This window comes from Oenanthe melanoleuca, chromosome 9, assembly GCF_029582105.1.
Source record: "Oenanthe melanoleuca isolate GR-GAL-2019-014 chromosome 9, OMel1.0, whole genome shotgun sequence".
Taxonomy (NCBI): Eukaryota; Metazoa; Chordata; class Aves; order Passeriformes; family Muscicapidae; genus Oenanthe; species Oenanthe melanoleuca.
Window position 1 is genome coordinate 9,492,513 of NC_079343.1, and position 27,353 is coordinate 9,519,865.

The 27,353-nt window shown below is 42.3% G+C and overlaps 2 protein-coding genes across 9 annotated transcripts; both read left to right on the forward strand.

Moving 5' to 3' along the window:
- On the forward strand, nt 1–23,517 carry MFF (mitochondrial fission factor). Of its 8 annotated transcripts, none has more exons than XM_056499277.1 (9): nt 1–160; nt 4,473–4,690; nt 5,542–5,714; nt 6,666–6,754; nt 10,124–10,198; nt 13,317–13,475; nt 19,027–19,089; nt 21,134–21,221; nt 21,581–22,254. In XM_056499277.1, exons 2-9 carry the CDS (start codon nt 4,474–4,476, stop codon nt 21,710–21,712), a joined length of 996 nt encoding a protein of 331 aa, XP_056355252.1. In that variant the 5' UTR covers nt 1–160; nt 4,473; the 3' UTR covers nt 21,713–22,254. The 8 variants fall into 8 exon arrangements, with proteins under 8 accessions (XP_056355252.1, XP_056355258.1, XP_056355255.1 ...); XM_056499281.1 differs by lacking the exon at nt 21,581–22,254 and adding an exon at nt 22,293–23,517 and having other exon boundaries at nt 27–160; XM_056499283.1 differs by lacking the exon at nt 13,317–13,475.
- Nucleotides 23,506–27,353, forward strand: MRPL44 (mitochondrial ribosomal protein L44). Its single transcript, XM_056499276.1, has 4 exons — nt 23,506–24,047; nt 24,330–24,798; nt 25,645–25,823; nt 27,020–27,353. The coding sequence occupies exons 1-4, from the start codon at nt 23,542–23,544 to the stop codon at nt 27,189–27,191; spliced, it is 1,326 nt and encodes a 441-aa protein (XP_056355251.1). The 5' UTR covers nt 23,506–23,541; the 3' UTR covers nt 27,192–27,353.

Genomic DNA, 27,353 nt, shown 5'->3' on the forward strand with positions numbered 1-27,353 from the left:
TTCCGCCCGCCTGCAGTCACGTGACACGCAGCCCTTACGGAAGCCCGATGGGGACGCGCAGGCTGCGTTTGGCGGCTGACCCGCGGAGCGCGGCGCGGTGCCGCGGTGCCTGACGCGCTCCGGGCTGGCAGCGCTCCCCGGCTTCCTCTCGCCGCACCGGGTGAGTACGGACCGCCGGGGCCTGGCGGCAGCGGCCCCATTTCCGCCCGGAGGGCTCGGCCTGCCCGCGGGGCCGCAGCCGGCCCTTGGCCGCGCTCGCAGCCGGAGCCCCTTCAGCTCATGTGTCCCCCGCGGGCGCGTGTCCGCTCAGCCCCGGCCCCTCAGCGCCCGGCCCGCCCCGGCTCCGGCTGCCAGCGCCGCCCCCGCCCGGCCCGGGGCGCTCGGGCTGTGTCCCGCTGCCGGGGTCGCTGCCGTGGGGCGTTCGGCAGCGGGCAGGGGCCGGTGCCGGGGCTGCACCCGCCCGGGGACACGCGGGGCCCGAGGCGCCGAGGCCGCGAGCTCCCCGGTTCCGTCGGGCGCTATCGGCTGGGCCGCCGTGCCCACCCCCATAAAGGAGAGGAAGCACCTGCACCCCCTCTTGTTTCCGAGTGCCTTGAATGCCGCCACAGCGCAGCGAATAGTTGGGTGTTCCAGAAAAATGGTTGTCAGAGTGACGTTTTTCTTCTAACCTTCTCCAGTATTTTGTTTCTTATTAAAAAAAAAAGTTAAAAGTATTTTGTCTCAAAACATTGTGGTGGAGTAAAACAAACCTGAAAGAATGCAGCCTTTAGTGTTTTGTGATCAAATAGCCTTGCTCGTGTATAATCGGTACATTTTGTCGATGTCACGCCAGTGCTAAGGGGAGGCACCAGTGTATTGTATAAGTTCAGCACCTATAACTGTACTTAGCAGAACAGCTTTCCACGTTCAGCCTACACCTGGTGCTCCTCTCCCTCAGATTGTTCTGTTCGTGCCGTGTTAGCTCACGGCCTCTGATCTGTGTTCAGTTATAGGGCCCCAGAATAGGGTCCTTAATTCATATCCTTAACTTCACTCTGAGTCTTCCCCTTTTTACTTGTCCTAGGGTATCTGGACACTTGCCAAGGGAACACTTTGTAGCTTATGTGCACATGAATAGAGGATCGGTGAAATAGCCACATCAGGAACAAACAGTAATGGAGCTGGAGAAGCTACAGTTTGGTGTGGCTTGTAAAACCTCCTCTGAGCTCCGTGCTGACAGAGCTATAATGTTACCAGAACTCATCTTCTTGTATCTTGGGCTCCATGCTGTGCAGAACATTCCAGGTTGCAGCACAGATATGGCCAAAATGCTGCCAAACACTCATCCCTCACATTTGTATGCGTTGCTTCATCCTCATGTCTTCTGTTCTTGTTTGGGATAGAGAGGTGCTCCTGTGTCTGTCTGAACATGTAACTCATTTTCTATAACCTTTTTTTTTTCCTCTCTTACCTTATCTTCCTCTGGATTTCCTCCTTGCTTCCTTTCTTTCATTAGATGCTCATTTGCATGTCAGCTGTTCTCTGTCTATTTGTCCTGTAATTGTGATTGGATTTTTATTGTCTTATAATTCTCAGACTTCTATTATCATGCCTCTTTAAGAGGTACTTAGTTCTGTAAATATAAATTTTAAAATGCTCATATTCCTGATATATTATTAATGCTTTCTGTAAAACGCTTTGTGTAACAAGGATATTGCAGAACACATAACTTTGGTTTGTTCAGAAGCTTCGTTAAAATGTTTTATCTGTTGCTGAGATCTCACTGTTTCTTGCTTTGCTGTCCTCTTGTGTATCTTTTGAAATCACTTTGACAGTAAATGCAGTGACACAAAGTAGACACTAATAGGACAATATTGAGGTATTACATCTGTAGGCCCTTGGCAAGTGCTGCTAAACCCACACAGTGCTATTTAGTTCATCAGTACTTTCTACCTGGTACTATATACTGGTATGAGTACTTTCTGTCTGGTTTTGTGTAGGTTTTGCCTTGCAGGTGGAAAGCAGTTGTGCAAGCAGACTTGTGTCCAAAAGCTATACCAGGCTGTGGGGAAGCTGTGGTGCAAACACTGCTGCAGGGCAGGGATTCTTGATCCCTAAAATTGGAGCCAGCCAGGTGTTTCCAAATGAGAGTGAGCAAGCAGGGAAACACCTTTTTGTCATATGTGAGCAGTAAGTGTGCTCGAGGCTGTTGCCAGTCAATACTCTGGGTACTGTAAGTGCTTAAAATTTGGACTCTCTCTTGACATCATGATTTTTATGAGATTGGGAAATGCTTTACTGATCACAGACAGTGTTTGAAATGAAAAGCACCTTTTGCAGTGTAGAAATCTCAGAAGGCTGTGTATTTTGTTCATGTCAATGGCTGATCTAGCCAATGTCTTGCAAGAGGGACAAATCTGATTTGTAAAATCAAAGGACAGCGATGAAAAAAATTGTGAAGAGGTTGAAATTCTTGAAATGAATCTTGAGATGCTTAAGCACCTTTTGAACTGCTATGAAGTGTTTATTCCTAGTTAAATTAGTTGTGTCACTTTCTTTCACTTGATGCAAACAGTGGGAATTAATAGAGGTGGATTAAATGTGCAGCACTTCAAGTATTTCCTTTAAAACTAATTTTTTTTCAAGTTTACGTAGACTTTTTTTTAAGGTTACACAGTGGCTTTTTTGCCTGCTCCTTGATCACTTGTTCTCCTAGTGTGCTACAGTGACACTTGGAGATTATTGAGATACTTTGTTTGATCTGTGGTGGTAGGCAGCCCTGTGAATAACAGGGGCTGGGAGGATGGGCTGCCAGGTGGTCACATCTTGGGTATACTCAGTGTGTGTGCATTTGTGTGTTACACCATCCAGATCCTTCTCTGTGCCTCTGTCCATAATCTGAAGGTTATTTAAGGTTTTTTTGATAAACATGGCAGTATTGCTTGTGTGAGATGGTGGGAGGGAGGGCTCCTGGGCTGCCTCACCTGCCTTGTGGCTGCTCTTTACTGAGGCCTTTTGCTGTCTGAGTTCTGCACGTTCAGGTCAGCTCAGTGCACTTGCAGCGACAGATCTCGCTGCTAAAAATAGTAAAGGAATGTAGTTGCAATTTTAGTGGCAAACCCTGCTTTTTTGCCAGGATGAGTTACTCCATTTAGGGACCTACTTAAGCAACACCCCTCAACGATTTTGTGCTAGAGTAAGCCATGCTTCACATAGGCAGATTTGCCAGGAAAGCTATATTTACATGTTATGTATGTATGTATATATATGTCTGGAAACTTTATTTTCCTGTTCTAACCCTAAAAAAACCCATCATTTCAGTGTGAGCTGTTGGCAAGGCCCCCAGCCATTTCCTGGATGAAAAGTTTCCCACAACCAGTTCTTGCAGCTCAGTGTTTCCTCTGGGATCCCCTTTCCAGCCCCTCTCCAAATTCAGCTTCAGGGTGTCTCTTAACCCAACCCATTACCATTATCTAGGCCTGAGCCATCAGCAAGGCCCACTGGCCACTGCCAGGTAACCAACTTCTCCCAGCTGTCTGAGGTCCCTTTCAGCCACCCCCAGGCACAGCTCTAGGATTTCTTTTTCTCTTGACCCTAAATCTAACTTCAAACTCCCAGTTACCTTGGTCTTTGACACAATTCCCAGCCATTGCATTAGTAAGTTTCTCACAGCCCAGTTTCTAGGAAACTCCTCCACTGCTTCATTTGAAAACCCACTCATTTTCTCAGAAAATGTATATATAAAGTATTGGCAAACTCTTTTAAGTTTAAATAAAATCTTATTCTCTTTCCTCCTCATTTTGTATCACTTCTGCAAAAGCAGGATGTTAATTTACAGAAAAATATAGAAGTGAGAAGTTTAAAGAATTGCTGCACTTGGGAAAGTTTATGAATATTCCCAGTTTTCAAGCTGATTTGACAGGCTGTTGATAAGGAACTTTGTCCTTGTAAGATGGGGTAAGATCTGGGTGACTGACAGTGAGCAGGAGGCTGCTGCCCAGGCTGAGTCTTTTCTGTCATTCTTCTGCCTCAACATGCAGTTTTGTGAGACTTCAGCCATTTTCTCCACCACCAGTATACTGGATTTATGTAAATGCAGATCAATAATTTTGATTTCTCACCAATTCTGAATAGATTTCTTATCAATCCTCCTGATTCTTTGATGTGTTTCTTTGTTTATGTTTCTATTTCTGCCAGCCAGTGCAGAAATAGTACCTTACCTGCAGAATTTCTGTGTCAGTTAGTTTTGTTTTATTTTATTTGTCACGGCTCAATATGAGGATCCTCAATTTGAGCATTGTCTACAGTATCGCTTTGTTCTTCTTTCATTGCCTGCGCCTCTCAGCACTTTGTGACTACACTTCCTATGAATTTGTTCCTTTAAATAAGACTCTCCAGCTAGGATCTCCCACTTGCCAGGCAATCTGAAGAAAGATCTCCTTTCCCTATGCCGCTGGGCTGCAGCGGGCTCTGAGCTGTGGGTTCCCTTGCAGGATGAGCGGGGCCGCGTTCCCGTCGCCCGCTGCCGAGATGGCCGAGATGAGCCGGCTGCAGTACGAGATGGAATACACCGAGGGCATCAGCCAGCGCATGAGGGTCCCCGAGAAACTCAAGGTGGCTCCTCAGAACTCTGAGCTGGACAAGGGCGGCCAGGAAGGATTTCCAACTGCCAGTGTAACTATGCAGGTTCCAGAGCGGATTGTAGTGGCAGGTACGTCTGCATCGCAGCGCAGGTGAAAACTTCAATTAGTTCCCCAGATTTCTGGGTGGAAAAATATATATATTGAAGTGTCATTTTTAAAAGAAAAACCTGTAAAATGCTATCTGGTGTTTAAACAGTTAAAGCTCTTTAACTTGGGAAGTATTTTAAAGTGAAACTGTTTCATGAGTAGTTTTGGTCTAGCTTATAATGGAGATAGCTGATGAATTAATTATGAGCAGAAGGTTTAATTGCTGATGTTTCATCTTACTATGTTATTTTTGGAGAAAAAATACTGTTTATTGATTTTCACCTGATTTTTAGTAATTAACTGTAAGCTAAAGTAACTATAGCAAATTTTGGGGGTGGACTTTGTCATGCAAGATGTGTTTGATTTCAATCAGAATGCTAATTTTGTTAAGAATCTGTCTGTTATGAGTGGACTCTATCAATATTACTTTAGTATTTGTGGCTATGGGCTTTACAGTGACAGATCCAGAAATGGTGAATATCTAACAGTTTGCAAAATGTGTGACATGCATATATTTTATGCTTTGATGTCCCCAGTCAAAGACACCACTGACAGGACTGTCTTGAGTGCTCTAACCTACATAACAGTTTGATGTGGTTCAGGGTTACTCAGGATCGTTGTCCTCAGAGAAACTGCTCAAATAAATGCCAGTGTGGTCTTTATGAGCACTTTAACTGTAGTTTTTAACATACAAGACCTGTTAAAAAAGGTTATACTTCATCATTTGGCATAGATAGGAGAAGTTATTGTTGTGATGCCATTTTGAATGTTAAACACTGGCCTTCAGACCTCAGAACAATTTGCTTTCTATTGACAACTGATGTTCTTGCAGGTAATAGTGAAGACATTCCATTTTCCAGACCAGCAGACCTTGACATTCTTCAGTCTACTCCATTCAAACCACTGGCATTGAAAACTCCTCCCCGTGTTATTTCTCTTAGTGATCGACCGCTAGATTTTTTGGACCTAGAAAAACCTCCACAGCAGACACCTCAAAGTGAAGAGGCCAGTACTTATTTTGCTTTTTCCTTAGATGAGAAGCATTCTACTAAAGGAAGTAAAATGACCAGTGATTTCTCTGCTGCGGTGCAGATCAGCTTGGTGCTGACATATGCTGGGAAAATATAAAAATATTTTTATTAGCACTATAGTAGTTCTGTTTAGACTTTGAAGTGGCAGATGGCCTAGGATTGCCATGCTCAGCAAGCTTACTCACTACTTAAAAAAATAATATCATAATTAGAACTTATCAAAATACTTCTAACAAAAAAATCCTTGTGATGAAGAGAAAGCTGCAAGGGTTTTTTTTGATTTTTAGAATATCACAGAAATGTAAGAATCTTGTAATGTGTGTAGGTATACATTATAATATGTGTGGCTAATTTCTGGACTTCATAGCCAGATGATATAACACCATGTGGATTTAATGAGTTTTAACAAAACTCTGAAGAAACCAACTTATAAGAATGGTGTAACATTGGCATCCAGGTGAATAATGGCAACTGACACTTTAAAAATGGAAAATTATTAATGAAATTGCATATTCTATAGACTTAAAAAATGCAATAGAAATATATTTATTTCTGGTGATAGGAAGTAATCCTAGAATGGGTAAGGCTGGAAGGGACCACTGGACTTGGTCTAGTCCAGCCTCCCTCAGCAGGGTCATCCTAGAGCATGTTACTCAGGATTGTGTCCAGAGGGCTTTGAGTACCTCCAGAGAATATTCAAAATTCTGTTGGTTCATAATTTTGGCATCAGGTCACAGAGATAGGTAACAACAGGATTGCAGTAAGTTGGGAGCTTGATTTTGCATGTACCAGCATCAGATCTGTCATCAGATGAAACCCATGAAAATGTGCTGTTGTGTGTGAGGCAGATGTGCCCGACACAGCCCCGTGCCCAGTGCTGTGTCGGGGCTCTGTGGCTGTGACGTGTCTCTGCTCCGTGCTGCAGGTGCGCTCGGTGGGAAGGCTGAAGAGAGAGCGCTCCATGAGCGAGAACGCCCCGCGCCACAACGGGCAGCTGGCCCGCAACGACTCCATGTGAGTGCAGCCCTGGGACACTCCTGGCTTCCCCACCTCCTCCTCATTGGCTTTGCCTACTAATGTTTTGTATGTTGTGGCAAGAGAATCATTTTAACTATTGTAACACTGGCCTTTTTCTTCTTTTCTATGGGTTTTGCAGTGGATGGGTGGAAGAGTTTGGGGCTCACAGTTGATTTCACCAGTTACCAGGAATTGTTATTTCAGGAGATTTTTCAATTTCTGAGTTTGATATAATATTTTTTCTCCCTGAATTTTCAGGAAATGGAGTTCTTTGTGCATCAAAATGTTCCAAATCCTCTCACTGTTAATATTACAATGATTTTCATTCATAGAAGAAACACTTTTATTTCCTCATAAATATTAGAATAAGTAATTTTTCTGTGGTGTCCTGTGCTTCATGTATTGGAATCTGTGAGTACCTTAATCTTTTTCAACTAAAATAGCAAGGAGCATTTAGAATTGGAAACATTGTCTATTGTTACCATCCAAGGTAGCAGTTCTTAGGGTGCCTTCTGAAGACATACATGTCTGTAAATTTTTATTAGTTATGATAGTCTTGGATTAATCATGGCTTATTCTGAGTGACAGCATCTTACCACCTGGAAATAACTGGGTTTGCAATAGAACATGTAGGAATCTTTTATATCCGAGTTGTAATACAGCTGCCATAAGGAATACTTGCCTTAGGAAAGGCTTTAGATTTAAGATTTGAGAGATGGGATTCGTCTGTCCCAATGTAGACTGTATAACACTATTGCTAAATCACCATCAAACTAAATTTTCAGTAACTAGAGGGAAGCAAGTCCATAACCTACTTAGGATCTACCTATTTTTAGTCTAAAGTAGATCAAGCGAATTATGCCCTAGAAATGCCTGTTTCTTCTATTTACATCAGGGGCACTAGGAAGTATTATGTGTACTACCTGTTAATTTGGCTAAGATGAAACATACTCTGATGCACATTTCAGACATGTTATACTTCTCCTTCTCTTCCAGATATTCAGGGAAATATTGTTTCACATCTTCCCCTTCTTATTTGATCAGACTTCTGGTTCATACAGGTTTATGGATTGCACATGTCTAGGTGCTCAGGTCTGCAGAGTCACACACACTTACTGAGTTGGCAAAACTTAGATTCCCATCTTTAAGCTCCTGATCAGCTCAGTTCTATCAGTCCAAGTTCCCTGTGGTGTCACAGTACTGGATACTGTGGTATCCAGTAATGTCCCATTGGACAGGACACACAATAAAGTCACTTCAGAATGGCTTTCTCCTGCCCATCTGGTAGTTTGGGCATAGTACGTGCTGGTCTAACATGGTCTTCATGTGATGGGAGCTTTCTGTGCAAGTATTTCTCCCTTTGATGCTGCCAGCTCTGCTTTTCCAATCTTTGATGTATTGCACTTAAATAAAAATGCAGTACATCACTTGTTTTAAAAAGAAAAAAACTCATGGTAAAGAAGTTCTTGCAATTTCTTGAGATTGCTTTACACTTGATCCTCATGTTAGTTTAGTCTTCCAAAAGTCATGGGCCATGCCAGCCATCTGAGAAAATAGTAAGATCAGCTCTGCCTGTAGTTGCTGTCAGATTTCTCACCCTTCTGGACTTTTTGAATCTGAAAACCCCAAATCCGTAAAATTCACCCATATGCTTTGCTGTCACTCAATAGTTATATATAGAATCCTGGGGTTTACATGGTCTGAGTGTTATTTGCTGTCACAGTATTTTAATCTACTATCAATCCTTCAGAGTTTTAGCAATACAATAAGCACCTGGAATCCAGAAAATTTAAAAAGGTTGTGATCAAGGAACATGTAACTGGCAGCTGGCATGACTCAGTTTATCATTTACAAAAGCCAGGAAATTATGACACACCTGGAGATCAGTTTTCCTCACTTGCCCATGCTAGTGCTTGATAAGTTCTGTCAAATAAGTCACAATTCCAATGCCAAGCACCTTCTATTGTATCTTTTTGATCAATCCAGGATCTCTTCTCTTGCAAGATGAATAACAGCTAGATGATATTGAGCCTTGTGATCTGTATTCTCTACTGCCTATGTGGAAGATATCCTTCTTCATTGCAGTATTCTGCACTTTGGACCTGCAGAAATCTATTTTAGTAGAACTTCATTTTTCTCTTGTCCTCCCAGGTGCTTGTTTTCTTACGACACAAGTTATGCTGTGTCTAGTATTAAATCATGTGCTTTGAAATCACAGAGGTTCCTAGAAATGGCTTCTTTCTCTATCATAATTGCTTCTTCTGATTCAATCTGATCCAAAGAAAGAAATCACTTTGAACATGTTATGGCACTCTGATGCCGAGTCTGACATTTCTCCCTCATCCAGGTTTTGTCACTTTTCAAGTAGATAATGTGACTTTGTACCTGGCTAACTCTAAGGAGAATGTTCTAGGAATTCAGATTGTGAAAACAACAGTCACAGTGGAACCTGTGTGGCTCCCACAAATGCAGGAAGGCCAGGCCTTCTGTACTGGGTGAAAAGTAAACTCTTGATTGTTGTTTCCTTACAGTTTAAGCTCTCAGGACATATAGTGTAAACTGAAAAAAAAAAGACAAGTTTCATGTAAATCTGTTCTTTGAACTACAGAAAATTTAATTGTGCAGCTGTTGCCTCATATCACCTTGAAATTCCTTTACCATCTGCAAATACTAATTTTCCAGTTAAATACAAAAAATACAAGAAACTAGCTGCTCCTAAAGTTCTTATATCCAGTGTTGTTGGCTGAATAAATAGTTTACTTCAGCACTAACAAATGCTGTGGTGCTCTACTTTGACAAAAATTAGCTCTTTGTTTTTGTGCTTTGGTTTGGTTCACACCTTCAAACAGAAAAGGGAGTCCACATAGGCTGCTCATATGGCTGTGATGAATATTGAAGAGGCACTTGGAGCACTGCCTTTGATAACAATTGTTTTCAAAATATGGCTAAACTTCTCAAGTTTTAGTCTAGGACACTGTTGTCCTCCTTGGACAAAATATTCAGATGTACTGTGTGAAATTCCAGTGCTTGACTTGGAAAGTGACAAAATTAAACATTCTAGAATAGATTGTGGAAGTGAGAGTTGGCTGGGCTCCATGTCACAGTGTTCTTGACATGCACAAATAGTGGTTTCTCTTCCATTGTCTTTCTCTTCTTGTCATCCTGTTGCATGCAGAGACAGTTCTGTAGGTTGTTTTGGCAGCTGGGCTTCTAAAGTCAGTAATTCTCTAATGCTCTTAGAAATCCTGGGACTAACAAGTACCTGCTGGTACAATAACTGTCTGTATTGCAATAAGACAACTCTCTAAATTACAATCCCTCTATTTCTATGGATGCTTACTTAAGAGATTACAATTATTATTCAAGGTGGCACAGATCAGATACTGTCCCAAGAAATAAAATGCCCCGGTTCCAGTCACCTCTTTCGACTAAGGATTGCACGTAAGCCTGAATGTTACCTGAATATATGAAAAACAAGAGTCTGTTTAATTCTGTAGCTCTCTGCACTACTAATATTCTGACTAAGTACCTATAGTTTAGAATATAAAATTTGAAACAGCTACACTGAATGTGTGGTTTCTAATTTTGCTCCAGAGTTTCTCAAACTTGGCCAAATTGTTTCCCTCTGTAAAGAGCATAAGGAAAAACACCTGACAGCCAAAGAAAGGGAAAATTACATTTCAGAATAACTTTAATTTGTGTGATGCTTTGCTCTTTGGCTAGTTTTGAATAGCTGGAGAAACAAAGCTTTTTGTTGGTTACTGCCAGCCAATGCTGAATGCAAGGGTTCCATCTGTACTGGAAATCACCAAACCACCAAGTGTGCATGCAAAAGTGAGCAGCACTTAATTTTCTTTTTGCTCCAGCCTCTTCCATCGAATAACACACCTTTCTAGAGAGTTCAATTTCACAGTTTGAGAAATTCTGTTCTCCTTGCAAGTCATGGAGGAAAAGGTGATGATGTGCACGTCTGTCTATGTGCTTGAATTGAAAGTAACTTTAATTAGTTAAATCTGTTTATCTCTCATTTGATACTACCAGAACTTCAAGTCAGAGAAATACCTGAAATAAAGCCTGTGTACCACAAATGCCTTGAGAAGGTTTAGGGGAGATTACTGCTAAGCTAAAAACTGCATATAGCAAAATGCTACAGTGCTTTTTCATAATGATGTCTATAATTTCATCTTGTTTGTTTTGGTTCCAAGCTCTGGAATTGACTGGTGTCTGTAACCAGGGAGGAATAAAATGAGTAGAGCTGTATATAAGAATTCTTTTCAGAGATGAGAAACAAATTATACTTACAACTAAGGCTATCCCACTAGGAATGGAAGAGGGAAGGAGGTTAGCCACAATGTCTAATAAGTGATCATTCTGCATATTAGAAAATTTCCTTATGACAGAGATTTATTTTTCTTATGTCATCTGGGCTGATTTGTGTATCAGGTAATTGCTTCATAATATTTCTTCTCCATGATCTCTGGCATAGTCCAAAGGATTGCCAGATGTTTACAGGACAGCAATTTCAAATCCTGAAAGAGGAAAATAGAAGAAAAATTTTGCTTCTCTATCTACCCTCTGTCATGGCCTTTGTGCCCTTCATAGAATTATTATCATATTTTTATTTTTCTTTATTATATTACTTTGAATTTAATCACACACAACTTAATTATAGAGAATTCTGTACAGTTTGAGTTAAAGGTTTTTTTGTTTTGCTTTTTAATTTTTTAGAATCTTTTTAGTATATACAGAAATCATTGTATGCAAATATAATTTGTAGTATTTATAGTAATACCATTCTGGACAACAGGAATTCCACAATGTTTTCTGTGTTGCAATATGTTTTAATATTATTTGCTACCTTTTTTTTAAAGTTATCTTTCATCCTATTCTGTACATCTCTGAAGTGATGTACAGGAAAATTAGTTTTAATGTAAAACATACTGTGAGTTTAAGCATTTAACTCTTCCTTCATTTGCCTCAATCCAGCAAATCCATGAGGAGTAAAAATTCTGATAAATTCATGTTAGTTGCAATATTTTGAACTTGCCCTTGCTCTTTGATATTTTTCTGCTGAATATTGGCATTTCTAGTGCAATTCTGTAGTAAAATGTGTGGGTGTGACCACTCCTATTGATTACAAAGGAGAAGTCATCATAAGTACAGAAGACAGGTAGATTGTGCAAGTGTGGGAGAACAGTAAAAGCTGTAAGCAAGCAACGAGATGTCTATTGGAATGTAGTCTATGGCAGCCTGAAAAGATACCTGCCCTTGAGGTAGGTACCAAACAATGACCAGTACTAGTCAAGTCCCAGCTGCTGCAGTCTGTCAATGTCCCTTGAAGCCCAGGATGGCTGAGCTCTGCTGCGGGTGAGGTGACATTTGTGTAACATTCTTTGATTCAGTCTGTTCAATGCAACTTTGTCCCACTCAGTTTTGTGATCTTGCTGCCAGCCACGTGCAGAGCAGCTCTGCACAAAGTAAGAGTAGCCACAGAATTAGCCAGTAGCCAGCTAGAGATTAGCCAAATATCAAACCAACTTCCAAGTACTCAGCATTAATGTTTTATTAAAACTACAAGGTCAAAAAGATTGACATTTTAAATCCAAAGCTTGTTGTAGCAAAGCACAAGTGGCAAGGAAATGCATTGAATTTTTGTTGCTAATCTAGGGATGAAAGCTAACCCAAGATTTAAAGGGTACAGTGGCTTGCACTTGGTTTGCATGTGTGTTGCTATTTACAATTAAGTTAACACTAATTAATTCCTATTAAAAAAGCATCTCACCTCTAATACAATTTCGAGATTAAAAAAAAAAAGAAGTCTTGCTGTGTGCAGAAAAAGTGAATAGTCACTTTGAATGTAAGGAAACATAAGCAAATCGTGGGCAGTTTGTCAAAACTATTTTCTCTCTGATAAACAAGTTTGGTATAATCCAAATGGCATGTTTGAAGTCCAGTACTCCATATTTTAAATAATATTTTTTCATCATAGTCAACAAGTTATATCATGTAATTTGTTGTCACTGGGATGTGAATTTTGTACTGTTTTTGGAATTCGTTGCAGTTTGCCTTTAAACTTGCTCATGTGCAAATCAAAATACTGTCTTGATCACAGCTTCCAAAAACTTTTGTTGAAAAGATTCTGTGTGAGATTCTCCTTACTGAAAAAGGCTTGTGTTTCGAAAAGAGATTATGTGTAGGATTTTCTTAAAATGCCAGTGCTTATAATAACGCTCCTTTCATTGATGTCAGTGGGGACTTGAACACTGACTTCAGCAGGTACAGATTTAGCTGTACAAGCACTTTCTAGGACTAACCTGTATAACAGAGCAAAACTGTGTCCTTATTACTACCTGTGTTTGTTTCTGATGAACATATGTGAATGCAGCTCATAATCCCCACACTACTCGAATTTGGGAATGTTACCTTACAGTGGTGGGAGAAGGGTAAACCAAAAGCAAGCAATAAGCATTTTGGAATGGTGTCTATCTGAAAAGCTTTTTTTTCATTTAAAATCTGACTCTAGTATTTCTCTCTTCATTAACTGTGCTTGTACGAACAGTGTGACCCCATCACTGCAACAGGCTCGTGTCTGTCCTCCCAATATGTTACCTGAAGATGGAATTAATCTTTACTCTGCTCGTGGCATTTTGTCGTTTATCCAGTCTTCCACTCGTAGGGCTTACCAGCAGGTCTTGGATGTGCTGGATGAAAACCGCAGGTGATTGGTTGTCACTGATTCTGCCAGCTTCTGCTGCTTTCTTTTTCTTTTCTCCTTTTTAGTGGAGTTTGGTTTCTGTTTACACAATGATGAGATGAAATTATTTGCTTTTGCTTTTCTTTGCTTTCACTATTCATAAGCAATTTAAATGTCCAAAATTCACATTTCAAAATGCTTCTGTTTCAAATATAGGTTTGTTTTGGTTTCCTTCTAAATAAAAATCTTAATAGGAAGGGTTAGCCTGTGGCTGCAAGGGGTTGTGCTGTTCTGAGATTATCAGTGTATTCTGCAAGTAATACTTGACCCTGAGGCTGCAAATTTACAAGCCTTGTCTTCTGCTTTTCTGTTGGTGAGCAGTGGTGCAAATCAATAAGATTGGGTTGATGATGTCATAAAGCATTAAAAAATTGTGTAGAAACAGAATAGAATATTAGAAGGCATTGTAGACTACTTTGATAATGTGTCAGGACTTGAAGCTGTAATGGTTTATATTTATATATATGCTATACATACGTTATTATGGTTTGTGGAATAATTCTCTCTGGTGGCCATATGACTGATGGTGGCCACTCTGTATGCTGAGAGCAAAAAATGGCAGGGGACACTTACAAGTTGATTGCTTCTCTGGTTATTGCTGTCTCTGATTTTATGGATAACCTGACACTCAGAGAGTAATGAGCCAGAACAAGCCTCATGACAATCCCTGTATAGTTATTTCCATTCTCTTCAGTGGAATCTTGCTCTTGAGGTATCCTTGGACTGTCTGAATTTGGGATTTGGCAGCATTCCAAAACTGGCATGTTTAACACTATAGAAACATTCCTAAAGATTAATAATGGCAATATTCTTTTGCCAAAAGCAGTTTCCAGATTAGTTGTATGCCAGCACAGAAGTTCAGGTAACAATTGCACAGCCTCCAGTGTAGGGCTGGCTCAGACCTCCAGGGCTTGCCAGGAGGTTGAATTAGTGGAAATAATTGGTAAGAGCACTGGGAGGAACTGCTCATTTCTCCTGCATCCCTTCAGCGTGGCCTGTGCCTGCAAGTTCTTTGAAATTTCCCCTCTGCCTCTGCTAATATCTTAGCAACACACTTGCTATGTGTAGTGTGAAGTTTAAATAATTTGCTTTCTAGTTGTTTTGGTAATGAAATGTGACTATCAAGCCAATCTTACTGTGATTGTCTGTGTTTGCAGTCACTTTCAAAACTGGCACCTCCTGTAGCTCACCATGTTTGCTGACCTGACAATATATAAATGCCCATATTAACATTCCTAAATTGTAAAGAACTCCAGTCTTGCTGGTCTTTGTGTTCTTAAACTGGGACTCAGAAAAACAAACAAAATTGGCTGCATAGAGTCCCTTGAAATACTGTGAGTTGGTTGCTGAACTAATGAATTATTTAATCCTGTGAAATGCCAGGCTGTAGCTGTTAAAATTTTGATGCCTATGTATCAACAGTTGGGCATCATTGCTTTTTTTTTTCCTGATCAATATTAAAATTATATAATCATAAATTTGTTTTGCCAAATTAAAGCTCCCAGATAAGAAGAAATTGTATTGTCTATGAATAGTAGCACTTATGGATCTTGTGCCAGAAGTCCTTGTTAAAATATAGTTTGAAGCTGTAACCCTTTTCCCAGCCTGCAGTGCAGCTAACAGGTTTTATTCCTGGCTTCTCTTATGCATGTTCTTGCCTGTGTTTTCTTGGATTCTGGAAAACAAATCCATATTCATACATACACTTTCAACTTAGTTCAATTATCAGAAAAAATCTAGGATTCTGAATACTTCAAAAGCTGCATTATTCATCCTGGTTTGAGTTAATTTTTGAGGTGTTCTTACTAAGCTTCCTAGAAGGAATGGGAAACCTGTTTCTAGTCACCTATTAATAAATAGGTGCTAAAATAATGAACTTTTCAATAAGGTGAAAGTGTATTCTTTGTGGCTGGGTGTTTAGACACCCACCATTATAGCTGGCGTGGGAATGTGAAATTTGGATGATCCACTTGCATGATTGCAAAATACTGTTCATTTTAAATTGCTCCAAACCTGCACTCTGTTCTTTTGCTCTATGTAATGTGCTTTCTTTCTCAAAGCCTTACCTATTTTAACATTTTATGCTTAATACTTGAAGAGATCTTTTAAAACTAACAAGATCTGGCTGTGTGTTACTCACTGGAAATATTTTTAACTTGTTTTATAGCTTGTCTTTTTTTTTTTTTCTCAAACATTTTCCAATCTACTAAAACTGCTAACGGTAGGTGCTGATGGTATTGCTGCAGATAATGAGTTATGCCTAGCTCAGCCAGCGCTGCTCACATAAAGGGTTATTTAAATGAGCAACAATTTAATGATCACTGTTTACTCTTGCATTTCCTTCAGCTTGGACAAGGACAATAGGTCAGTTTTGGTTTCTAGTTCTAACCATTTTTCTGTTTCAATTTCTGTGGAATGACTTTAGGGCTTAGCCCTAGTGTCCTTTAAAGGCTGATCTTTTATGCTCTAGGCAGCAGAAGAAAATCTGAAAACAAACCAGCCAAACAAACAAGCCCCCCAAAAACTCCATGCATTTAAGGAGATTTTAGTGATGTCTTAAATGCAGGAAAAAGAGACAATTTCATATCTGTACAGACTTGTTTTGAAATCTGTGCTTTATCTAAACTGTTCTTCATCTCTTGAGTCAGTACATTTTAATTAGGAGGAAAGAATATGGCAATTTATAATTTCCTTTCTTTAGGATAGCCCTTTCTAAAAAGACACTGTCCTTCTTAAATGCTAAACTTCACCCACATAATTATATCCTGAGGTTTTATGACATGATTTTTTATATTGAGAAAGTTAATGATATTTTTCATTGCAGAAATAAAATGAGAAGAGAGTTAAGACCATCAAAGAGGGCTACACTTGACTGTGGCCTGGGGGAATAATAGTTCAGAAGGAAATGAGACGGGTGTAGATGTGAAGGAGCCTGGGTAGGGCAGCAGCTTTGCTGTACTGGAGTAACTGCTGGCAGCACTGGGACAAGCAAGGGGGGCACTTTGAGCCAGCCAGTCCTGTTTGTGCTTCAGAGCTCGCCCAGCTTATGGCCAGAGCACATCCCTTTATCCCACTGCCCATCTTCTGGCCTTGCTGACACTTGCAGAGGTGTTTTAAAGTTCAGCTAGAGCTGAACACAGCTGCTTCATCTGCAGAGCAAAGAGTATGTGCTTCATTCACAGGCACAGCAATGATGGAAGCTGGACCCAGGTTCTTGAATTGTTCACCCCTTGTTTTCCTCCCAGACCGTGTGTTTAGGGTTGCATCCTCACTGTGGAAGCAGTAGAAGACAGATTCAGATAGTTGCTTCTTGCCTTACTGTTTTTAATACCTGTTTTCCCACTGGTATTAAATTGTATTCCTGAGCATTCCCTTCAAGTCTGAGGTTGCTGCTGTATTTGCAGGGAGTACACATGACCTTGGCATTATGGCTTCTTCTGGTCATGCACTAATGTTTAAGTGGAATTGACAGAAGTAGCCAGAAAATTCAAAGTTCTAATGTACACTTATTTTTTTTAAAGAAGGCCAAGCATTTAATGCCTTGCCTATATTATACTTGTACATTCTGTATTTACCAAAAACCTTGCTGCTGATTTTGGGGTAAGGCTCTCAGTTATGAGGCCACTGTGATCTATGTTATCAGTTCTCTGTGTTGACATAAAAAAAAAACAAGCAATTAGAAGAGGTGGGGCAATATTGTGGTTTTCCTTTTGGGTCCACCTGTAATGAAATAAAATGTGAACTGTAAAGCAAAGGAAGACATTACCTGCAGCTTCTTAACAGCCTGGCTGTGTTGGGAAGTGGGATCAGACTTTAGCTTAAGCTCCTGACTTGTGCAGGCCCCAGAGTGCTCTGGGTTTGTGCCTTGCTGTAGCCCTCAGCTGTCTCCAAGCCTGTGGCTTTCCTTGGGAAGGGTAATTGTGAATTATGATTGATTAATTCTACAACAGCTGTAAAACTTTGTTTGCCAAAAGATAGTAGAGAGGCTGGATTTAGAGAGCACTTGAGACTGTTGTTCTCATTACACAGTATCCAAATGTTGTCCTGTGTCAGATGGTGTGGGAAGTGCCTTCTGGGTACTGGCACTGGCATTCACAGATCTGCCAGTCAGTTACAGGTGACCTAAGTTCTCAGAGAAATTCTGTGACCTTCTTCATAGCTACTGTTTGCTTGATTTCTTACCTGTCTCAAAGTCTTTAGTTGTAACATCTCTCAGAAGATTTTTAGACCAGGTGAATTATTTCTCTGGTTAGGAATAGTGTTTTTTTGATAACTTTTTGTGAGTGTGTATCAGAAATTGGGCTTTCTGTTTTGTAAAACACATCATGCTGGCCTAAGTGCTAGAGAGGAGAACATTTTGTGCACTTGTAGTGCTAACTGGACTAGGACCTGGTCCCAGTAAATAGTTATCAAGTAGCTGAGTTTGCCAAGGCTCCTGGATCCTGATCTTTTGAAGTGAAGCTGGTGACTGTGACATTTTTGCATGGTTCTGGCTGGTTTCAGGCCACAGTGTTCTCCCAGCCGCCTTGGCACCAAAGCTCTGCCTCTTACACAGACCTTCTGGAAAGATTTTCATACCTAGACTCTCTTTGTCTTCAGCTTTATAGCCTGCAGTATACATGGGTTAAATGCATGGTGCAAGTATCTCCAGTTGGCATTGAGAAAATGGAGAGATTGAAAAGAGATTTAGGCTCCTGCAGAGTTTCTTGCACACCTGTGGTGTGGAACCCTAATGCCTCATTACCAGAGGCACTGGAGGCACGTGGTGCCAGCTTGTCAGAGGCTACTGCTGCTGCTCACGTCTGCTGTGAACTGCAATACAGGAACTCCTCATTGCAAACTTCACGTGTATTAGAAAGTTGCAGAAGTTTAAAAGGCTCTACCTTTTCTTCCTCCCTGCCCAGAAAATAAAGGGAAAAGAGCAACACTTGTAAGGATGTTCAAGACATCTGCTTGCAGCCTGTAGTCACTTCTCACTGGAGAGATCTACCTCTCTTCAGACTATACATGGCCCTTAGGATTTCTGAATTACATTTAGCATACATGAATACAGGAAAGGCAAATCTCCCCTTTCCCTGCAGGGAGCAGAAGATGATTAAAAGGACTTTTATAAGTATGTGTAGTACATTTATTGATTTCCTGTTATTGGTGGGTAAGGTTTTAGATTTGGGGGGTATATTTTTTCTTTTTTTTAAACCTGAAGCTCCCCATGTTTATAAGGCTGATAGTATTCACTTTAGTTCTATTCCAGTAGTTTGTCTTCTGTAAATGAAGCTGCTTCATCAAAAATTTGCTTACATGTCTTAGCTGCAAAAACATTCAGTGTTGATTAAATTTGAAAGAGAAAAATATGAAAGTGCAATTTACAGCAAAATAAATTATAAAAGTTATATTAAAACAGAGTATATCTGGAAATATTTTTATGTTCCTTTGTTCCTTGTGTTTCACCTCTTATCTCTTGTTTGTCATTTCCTGTTTCTGTCTTTTGCTTTCAATCTACAAAATCCTGCTGTAGGCCAATGTTACGTGGTGGGTCAGCTGCTACCACTTCCTCTAACCCTCACCATGACAACACCAGGTAAAGAGCATTTTTTTGTTAGTCATGATCCACTAATTCTGAAATTCAGATTCCTATTTCCCTCTTTCCAGCGATGTTATTTTAAAGCACTATGCTCATTTTTACGCTGCCTCTCAACTCTTGAGACATTTCAGGCCTTTATTCCTTTCTCATCCAAGTCACTTGCCCAGATCTCAGTTAGCTAGTCAATACAATGTGCTGCAGAACTCTGGCTTGGATTAATGCCTGAAGGGAGGCTCTTTCATTACATGAGCTGTACAGTTCAAGTATTTGCTATTTAATAGGGAACTTGCTAGAGAACTTGGCCTTGCCTCACTTAATTTGGAGGTGCTCTCAGCCTTGTTTGTTGTACTAGAGGCCTTTTTATTGCCGTTGTCTTGGCAGATTGACATCATTTCAGTAGAACTGGGTAAAAGATTGACATATAATCCCATGGTTAGGATGATGGGGAAAAAATAGTCCTTTCACATCCATTTTTCCCATTTGCTATTTAGACTTCATTGTTTTCATGGAAATGGAGTTTAAGTAGAAACTGGATTCAAACAGGTGGTTCTTCTCTAACACAGGAATTCAGTTTCTGAAATGGTCCAACAGGTACCTCAAAGACTTTTTTGCTGGCGCCCTCTTGATTTAATACTTGGAATGGTTTGAAAATTGTGGAGCAGCAGTGATCCACTGTTACATGGGCTGGGAGGGAGGCATGTGCCTCTCGCTGAAATGCTGACCGTTCGCCTTTCCCAGGAGAGGGTGAGGGACAGCTGTGCTGTAGATCTGTGGAATTTTCTATTTTTTTTACCATGTACAACTAACAAAAAAAATGAGCTACAAAAAGACCCTCATCAGAAATCTCTTCATTATTCAGAGGACCTGTAGAGTAAGGAAAACAGTCCAGACTAGGGTAACTCTCATGTAGAAATAGCTGTTCTTATATAGAAACAAAGTATTGATAGACAGTGATATGTGGAAATGCAACAATTTTTTGGGAGAGGAGAGTCTGCTTGAGCTGTGGGCATTCTAGAGAAGTTTCAAGGAAGTGATGGAAGAACCTTCAGTGCAAAAGTATTTTCTGCACTTAAGAGCATTTTGCAAGGGCCAGGAATTCTACTCATATTCTTGTTAGTTCAGGTTGATGATTAACTGTTGTTAAATGCTTAATGTTCTTTTAGGTGTTTTTGCTCCATTTAAGCTGTTTGCAGCAGTTGTTCATGGATCCTCATGAGAAAGGAAATCAAGGGGAGCTGATATTGGAAACTTTTTTTCTTATTGAAGGCAGAAAGTGAGAAGCTCAGGAGTAGGTGGAGGATCAGGAGCTGCTTTACCTGTTAGTTGTTGGAAATAAATCTGGTTAAGATCTAGCACCTGGATGATCAAAATACAAACCTATATAGACTCTCTGCCACTTTCAAACTGATAATAAATGTTCTGTATTTATTTAACTTGTCCTGGAGTTGGAGTAATGCTCTTTCTGAACTACTGCATTCAGAAAACTGAGAATGCCCTGGGAACAAACTTCACACGAAGTTCAGCAAGCAGTGAGCAACTCTGCACTGGGCTTTGTTTTCCAGATTTTCTGCCTAAAATACAGATATTAATGTGACTGAGGTTCATAATCTCAGTAAGTGTCCCCTTGGGATATTGCAGTAGGTACTGAGCATAAGACACTTCGCAAGTCTCTGGTTATTTCTGCTCTTGCCAGGTCTCTTGCAACTTTGGCACTTTAGTCAGGCAGTGTTCAGGTTTCAAGAATCAATAAACTGGAAACAGTCTTTTGAGGAGCTATGTGTCAGCAGGAAGTTTGTCTGTGTGGAGAATTTTAAGTGTGCAGGGCAATCAACCCGAATTTAGTCAAGCACTTACCCATTTCATATGTGTGCTTTACTCAGGATCATATTGAAATGCAACTCTGTAACAGCTGAAAAAAAAAAAAAAAAAAAAAAATTCTTGTCTCCATCACCATATATCTAATCTACTAGAATATTGATAAAATCTGGTACTTGGTGATCTGCATGGCTGAGACAGCTGAGCCCTCTCCTTCATTTGATAGATATGGTCTCTCCAGCTTGGATACGACAACACTCGAGGGAACACCAGATGACATGACAGTTGTAGATGCGGCCTCCTTAAGAAGACAGGTATGTAAAACAGTACAAAAACATTAGGACAAAGCTGTAGTGGTAAAAATGGGGAGGGGATTTTCTCTATGACTACAAAAGTACCCAAAACAGGCAAGGCAAAGGCTCTTCTCTGTGCCTCTGCTGGACTGCCCTCATATATCATGTATTGTTCTGGGAGTCTGGAGAATCTCACTCAGTTTCTGTTCCTAAATAATAGAGACTGCAGGATCTGGTCACTACTGACTGAAGACAGAAAGTCAAATTATCAACTATTTAACATCCATCTGTTTGAGATACTAATTTTACATGGCTATTCGAAGCTTCTAGAAAGTATAGCAGCTTTTAATGAAATATTAAAAGCCTTCATTTGTTTTTAGATAATCAAACTTAATCGCCGTCTCCAACTCCTGGAAGAAGAGAACAAAGAGCGTGCTAAGAGGGAAATGATCATGTATTCCATTACTGTAGCTTTCTGGCTACTCAATAGCTGGCTTTGGTTTCGGCGCTAGACACAGCTCTCAGAAAGATTTAGTTGAAAACATAAACAATTTGCAAAATTCCTTGTTTCTGTTTCTGATTGTATGCTGTTTTTTAATGAATACACTGGAAACTTCCACCACAGATAAAGGCTCTAGAATTGCAGTGTTAAAGGGACACCTTGTTCAGTTATAACGTATTTAATAGATTTGCATTGCAAATGCTGCAGTATCCTCCTTTGCATGCTTCTGTGTAAACATGGACCAGCCCATGGGGAGTCTGCTTCATGCAGTGTGAGTGGTCTCCAGGACTGACTGGGGGTTTTGTTGTGGAATGAAGAGAACAAATGGAATGGGTTTGGAAAAAAAAAAAAACTAACAAAAAACAAAGGAATAAAAAGTCATTTTTGTTGTTCTGTTGTTAGATGCAATTGAAAAATTGCACTAGTTTTCCTTTAGTCTAAGTAGTTTTGAGGTGTGCCATAATCAAGGAATGTGTCCTGTTTCATGAGTATGTTCCTTGTTTAAGTTTGTGTTCAGGTTCAATAATAAAAGGAAATCTTTGCTAACATGCAGATTGTCCAGAGGTGTGTAATATGTATTTTTTTTTTAGGTTAATTTTGCAGATGTTTTTCTATGAATTACATTTTTAAGCAAGTTAATCTGTGAGTGATCAAAATATTATGGAGTACAAGATTTTGGTGTATCTTTAATAAAACTCTCTCAAAAAAATCCCAACCCCAAACCATTGTTTAATATCATTTTAAGAGAATTTATTTGAGACTTTGTGTAAACTATTAGTCTTTGAAGCAAGCAGTAGCAGTGGCCTGAACGGCTCCAAAGCAGCATGTGGGCATGTGCCAGCCCAGTGCAGGCTGCCAGCCCTGCGGGTTGTGGCGGTGGTCTCAGGCTGTGTGATGGGGATGAGGACCAGCCTGGGCTGCCCTGATCCCGGGCTCAGTTTAAACATCCCCTGCCTAGCCTCGTGCTCCACCTTCTTTGCCCGATCTGGTAACGGGGGTGCTGAGCGAGCTCCCTGCAGGCTGGCGGCTTCATGGCCCGGCTGCAGCAGCCGAGCTCCTGCCACGGAGCGAGCCCTGCAGTGACACCGCAGCGCTGCTCACGGGGAGCCTGCCTGAGCACAGCGGGCCCCGGGCCCCGTGCGGGACCCTCTCGGGCTGCAGAGGGGCACGGCGGGTGAAGAGATGGCGAAGCACCGCGGCTGCAGAGGAGAAGGAGCCGCGGGCTGTTTGAGCGCTGTCCTCGCTCCCCCCGCAGCACAGAGGCTCCAGTGCCAGGGCTGTCCCTGCACAGGGGAGCCCGGGCGGTGCCGGGCTGCACACGGGGCACGGGCAGTGCCCTGGGAAGGACGGGACATCCCGGGAGCAGCAGCATGAGAACGCCTGAGGATCTGGATACAAGTGCTGCAGGAACGCTGCTCTCATCCATTGCCCGCGCTGTGGGGTCAGAGGGGCTCAGTGTGTGGCTGCTGCGCTGCTCAACAGGCTGCTGTACCTGCTTCCTTGGCTTCTCCACACGGCTGTGGCAGATGTGGCAAATGTTCTTTCTGAGCTTTGTTTACTGTGTTCTGTGACTACATCGGGGCGTTTGCTGTGCATGTTTTCTTACCGTGAATGTTGAAGCGTGTGCCTTTGTCTTTTAGTAAAGACGACAAAAAGGGCCAGGCCTGCTTTGCACATTTTCTGCATTTTCATGAGTTTTGTACCATGACCTTTGCACTGAAGGTGTACTGTATGAACTCTGATGGTGCAAATGAGGGCTGAGATGTAACTGTATAGGCGATAGTCAAAAATAAAGCTTCTTTTAAGTGCATAAAACCGGACTTTTTCTTGCACGTGGGAATGGAACTGAGGGGCCGCCCGTGGGGCATGTTCGGAGAGCGCCGCTGTCCCGGGACCGCTGCGGGCTCCCCGGTCACACCGCGGGGCTGTCCCGGGACCCGCTGCTGGCTGCCCGGTCACACCGCGGGGCTGCCGCGGGCTGAGGGTGTCACCCGTAGCGCCCCGGCGGCCCAAGCCGGAGCCGGCGCTGCAGCTGCCCGTCCCCTGCCTATCGCTGTCCCCGGGGCCGGGGTGCCGGCGGCTGCCGCAGACCCGGGCCCGGTTCCCCGCCCGGCCGGCAGCGCTTCCGCCCGGAAGGCGCGGGGCGGAGCCGCCGCTGCCCGCACCGCCATGGCCGCGCGGCTGCTCCTGCGGGCGGCGCGGCCGCTCCTGGCCGGGGCCGGCCGGGGCACCGGGCTCGACACCGGGCTCCGCACTGCGCTCAGCACCGCGCCGCCCCCCGAGAAGAAGCGGTGGCTCCGGGCGTACCTGGAGCTGCAGCGGCTGCAGGCGCCTCCGCAGCGGCGGTGAGCTGGGAGAAGGGGTGCGACGGGTCCCAAGAAGGGGGAAATCAGGACGGTTAGGCCCCGTCTGGTCATGCTTCAGAATGGGTTGAGCTCCGCAGGTTGGCATAACCCGGGTTGAACGGGGCAGGCAGAACGGGGATGCGGAACCGACAGTGTCTGACCCCCCGAATTTAAATGCTGGGTTTGGTATTCAAGCTCAATTTCATTTCTCGTGTACTTTCGAAAGCCGCGGGGAGCGTACCGCGTGCTGTTCCTGAGCTGGTTCCCTTTCCGCGCCCGCAGGTCCGAGAAGCCCAACTGGGATTACCACGCGGAGATCCAGGCCTTCAGCCACCGGGTGCAGGAAAACTTCGCCCTGGACCTTCTAAAGACTGCGTTTGTTAACCCCTGCTACATCGAGAGCGAGGAGGCGAGGCGCCGGCAGCTGGGGCTGGACAAGGACGCGGTCGCCCTTCAGCTCCAGGACAACAGCGGTCTGGCGGAGCGAGGGCTGCGCTTCGCCCGCGCTTACCTGGCGCAGTGCTTTGAAGGCGCCTACCCAGAGTTACCTGCAAAGGGCATAGAAGCACTGGTCAGTTTTCTTACCAGTCAGGAACTTGTCTCTTATGTGGCTCAAAACCTGTCCGTACAGGACCTGGCGCTTTGCAGGGATTTTCCTGCCCCACCAGACGTGCTGCAGAGGACGTTCCTCGCCGTGATAGGAGCCCTGCTGGAAAGCAGCGGGCCCGAGAGAACCGGCATCTTTGTCAGGGTATGTTCATTAAATGAGGGTTTGTACCTGGATGGGGAGAGATCCAGGGAGGTTAGCAGAAGTTTGACAATACCTGTAACAAGACAATTTAACATTGAGATCTGTCAGTGGTGGTGGGGTCAGCTGGGGTTTTGGTGGGATTTTTTTTCATTAAGAACGCTGATCAAGTACATAAAATCATACGCTTTGGTTTATGATGGTGATATTAATATTTGCTGAAAGTTGCTAAGGGAAGGCATTGTATTCCATGCACTATACTATCAGATTAATGAAATTATTCCGTCTGAGATTCCATATATCTACAATTTTTAAAAACTTCATTGTATATAAACAAGGATGAGTACATAGGTTTTGCATGCAGGAGTAGAAGCCCTGAAGATTGGAATTCAGTGTGACAAAGTAGTTTTAGCCGCTGTTGTTTCAGTCATTCTTTTCACTTATTTTTAGTTTTGCAATGGAGAAGTGATTGTTAAAATGTTCTTCCTGATACAAGACCATTGAGAGGTGTCTGTAAGAGCAAGGAGCTGTTTACAGACAGGAGAGTGATCCAAACAGGTGAACAAATGTGGGTTTGCACATTCCCTTGCATTGTCACAGCTCCTCTGCTGTCACAGCTCATCCCTCAGGCTGGAGCTGTCCCTTCTCTGGGTCTGGGGCTTACTGCCCCAGGCACGAATCTGTCACTGGCTAAACCACAACCAGAGACTCCAAGCACTGGGTTGGGGCACTGAGGCAGCTTTATCATTCATTTCAGCAATTCATCTTCAGTTATTTTCATACTGTATTTTCATTAGGAACACCACAATCTCAAGCCATTAACTGTAACTTCTAAATATTCTTGTTTAGGACTTTTTTATTCCCCAGCTGATTGGAAAAGACCTGTTTGAGATCTGGGAAGTTGTAAATCCTATGGGCTTACTGCTGGAAGAGCTGACCAAGAGGAATATCTCTGCTCCAGAACCAAGAATTACCAGGCAGCTGGGAGTCAACACGGTTCTGCCAGTCTACTTTGTTGGGTTGTACTGGTTAGTGCAATATTAATTTAAACTTAATGGGTTTAACTGGAGGAGTGGGAAGGAGGGAAGATGGTCTTTTACTTTTCTACTCGTGCTTTTTGGTCAAGCTGTTCCAGAAAAGAAACCTGATAGTAACTTCCATATAAAATGAGCTGTTTAAGCATTGGCCATAGCTCACTGTGGTGATACATAAATGGTCTCTGATTCAGGGCTCCAAAGGCTGAATGGGTGCACCAAAGAGCCTGGTGTTGTGAGTGACCTGACACAGGAACTTTGGGAACAGCATAACTGCATGGCTTTGGAGGGACCACAGCTGTATCCAGGGCTTAGGCAAGCATAGACATCAAAGGAGGTGGGATGAAAGAGAGACTCATTTTAAGTTCCAGAGAAGCTTTGAAGTTTTAAAATCAGCACTGTAAAGTGTGCCATAGCAGTGTCTGTGTCCAGGCACGACTTAGGTAGTGCCAGTTGTCCCTGGTGCATCTGTGTCTGGTGTGGTCAGTGCTTGTCTCCATCCAGTGCCCAGGAGTGACATTGCTGCTGTGGGGCAGGACAGCATCCACATCACTGCTGCTTTCCTAAAGGAGCTGCAGATGAACACGTGGGAAAGCTGCCTTAACTTGTTCTGCTTTACCCTGCTTTGGACTCTACCTTCTCAGATGTATCTTATAAAAAAGAAAGGAATTTTGATTGTTTCTCTTCTGGAATCCCCAGTGTCCCTTCATGAACTGCTCCTATTTAGTGCCCATAGGTGTTTGTTAAACAGACATGAGCACATAATTCATAACAGAGAGCTTTTCTATCAGTCCTTTTGAAGCAGTTTGAAATGCTTCCTTACTGGGAGGAGAAAAGACAAAAGCACTTCAGTTCCTGTTTAAGCTAACCAGAGTAACAAATTTGCATATTTTTATCAGGGCTAACAAATTGAATGCTGTAAAGGATCAGTGCTGTGTTAGGAACCTAAATGAACAGAGTGATGTTCTTCCAGGAAATGGACACATTTCTGATCTGAGTTTCCATTACTGTATATACAGTTACTTACCTTTGCAGGAAAGACCAACAGAAATGCTTCCATTATGTGTATAAAGAAATCAGTGTTCACAGACATTGGGGAAAAACCAGTCTGTTTTATTCACAGAGCAATACACAGCAGTGCTCAGGGTTTCATGCTGGAAATCGTTGTAACTTTGGTTTTTTTCCCCAAGTGATAAGAAGATTTTAGCTGAAGGCCCTGGTGAAACACTGCTGGCTGCAGAGGAGGAGGCTGCACGCGTGGCACTGCGGAAGCTCTATGGATATACAGAGAACAGGAGACCTTGGGATTACTCAAAACCCAAACAAGGATTGGCAGCTGAAAAGGCAATCAGCAGTAACTAGATGCTAAAAGACATTTCTCCTGTATCTATCTTAAAAATCAATGGCTTCCATGCTGAATATAGGTGTATTTGGAAAAGCAAAATAGTTTGTTTTTCTGGTCTTCAGTGCTTGAAACTTCTGAGTCATATATGGTGTTAAATAAAGTCTTTTCCTTTTGCACAA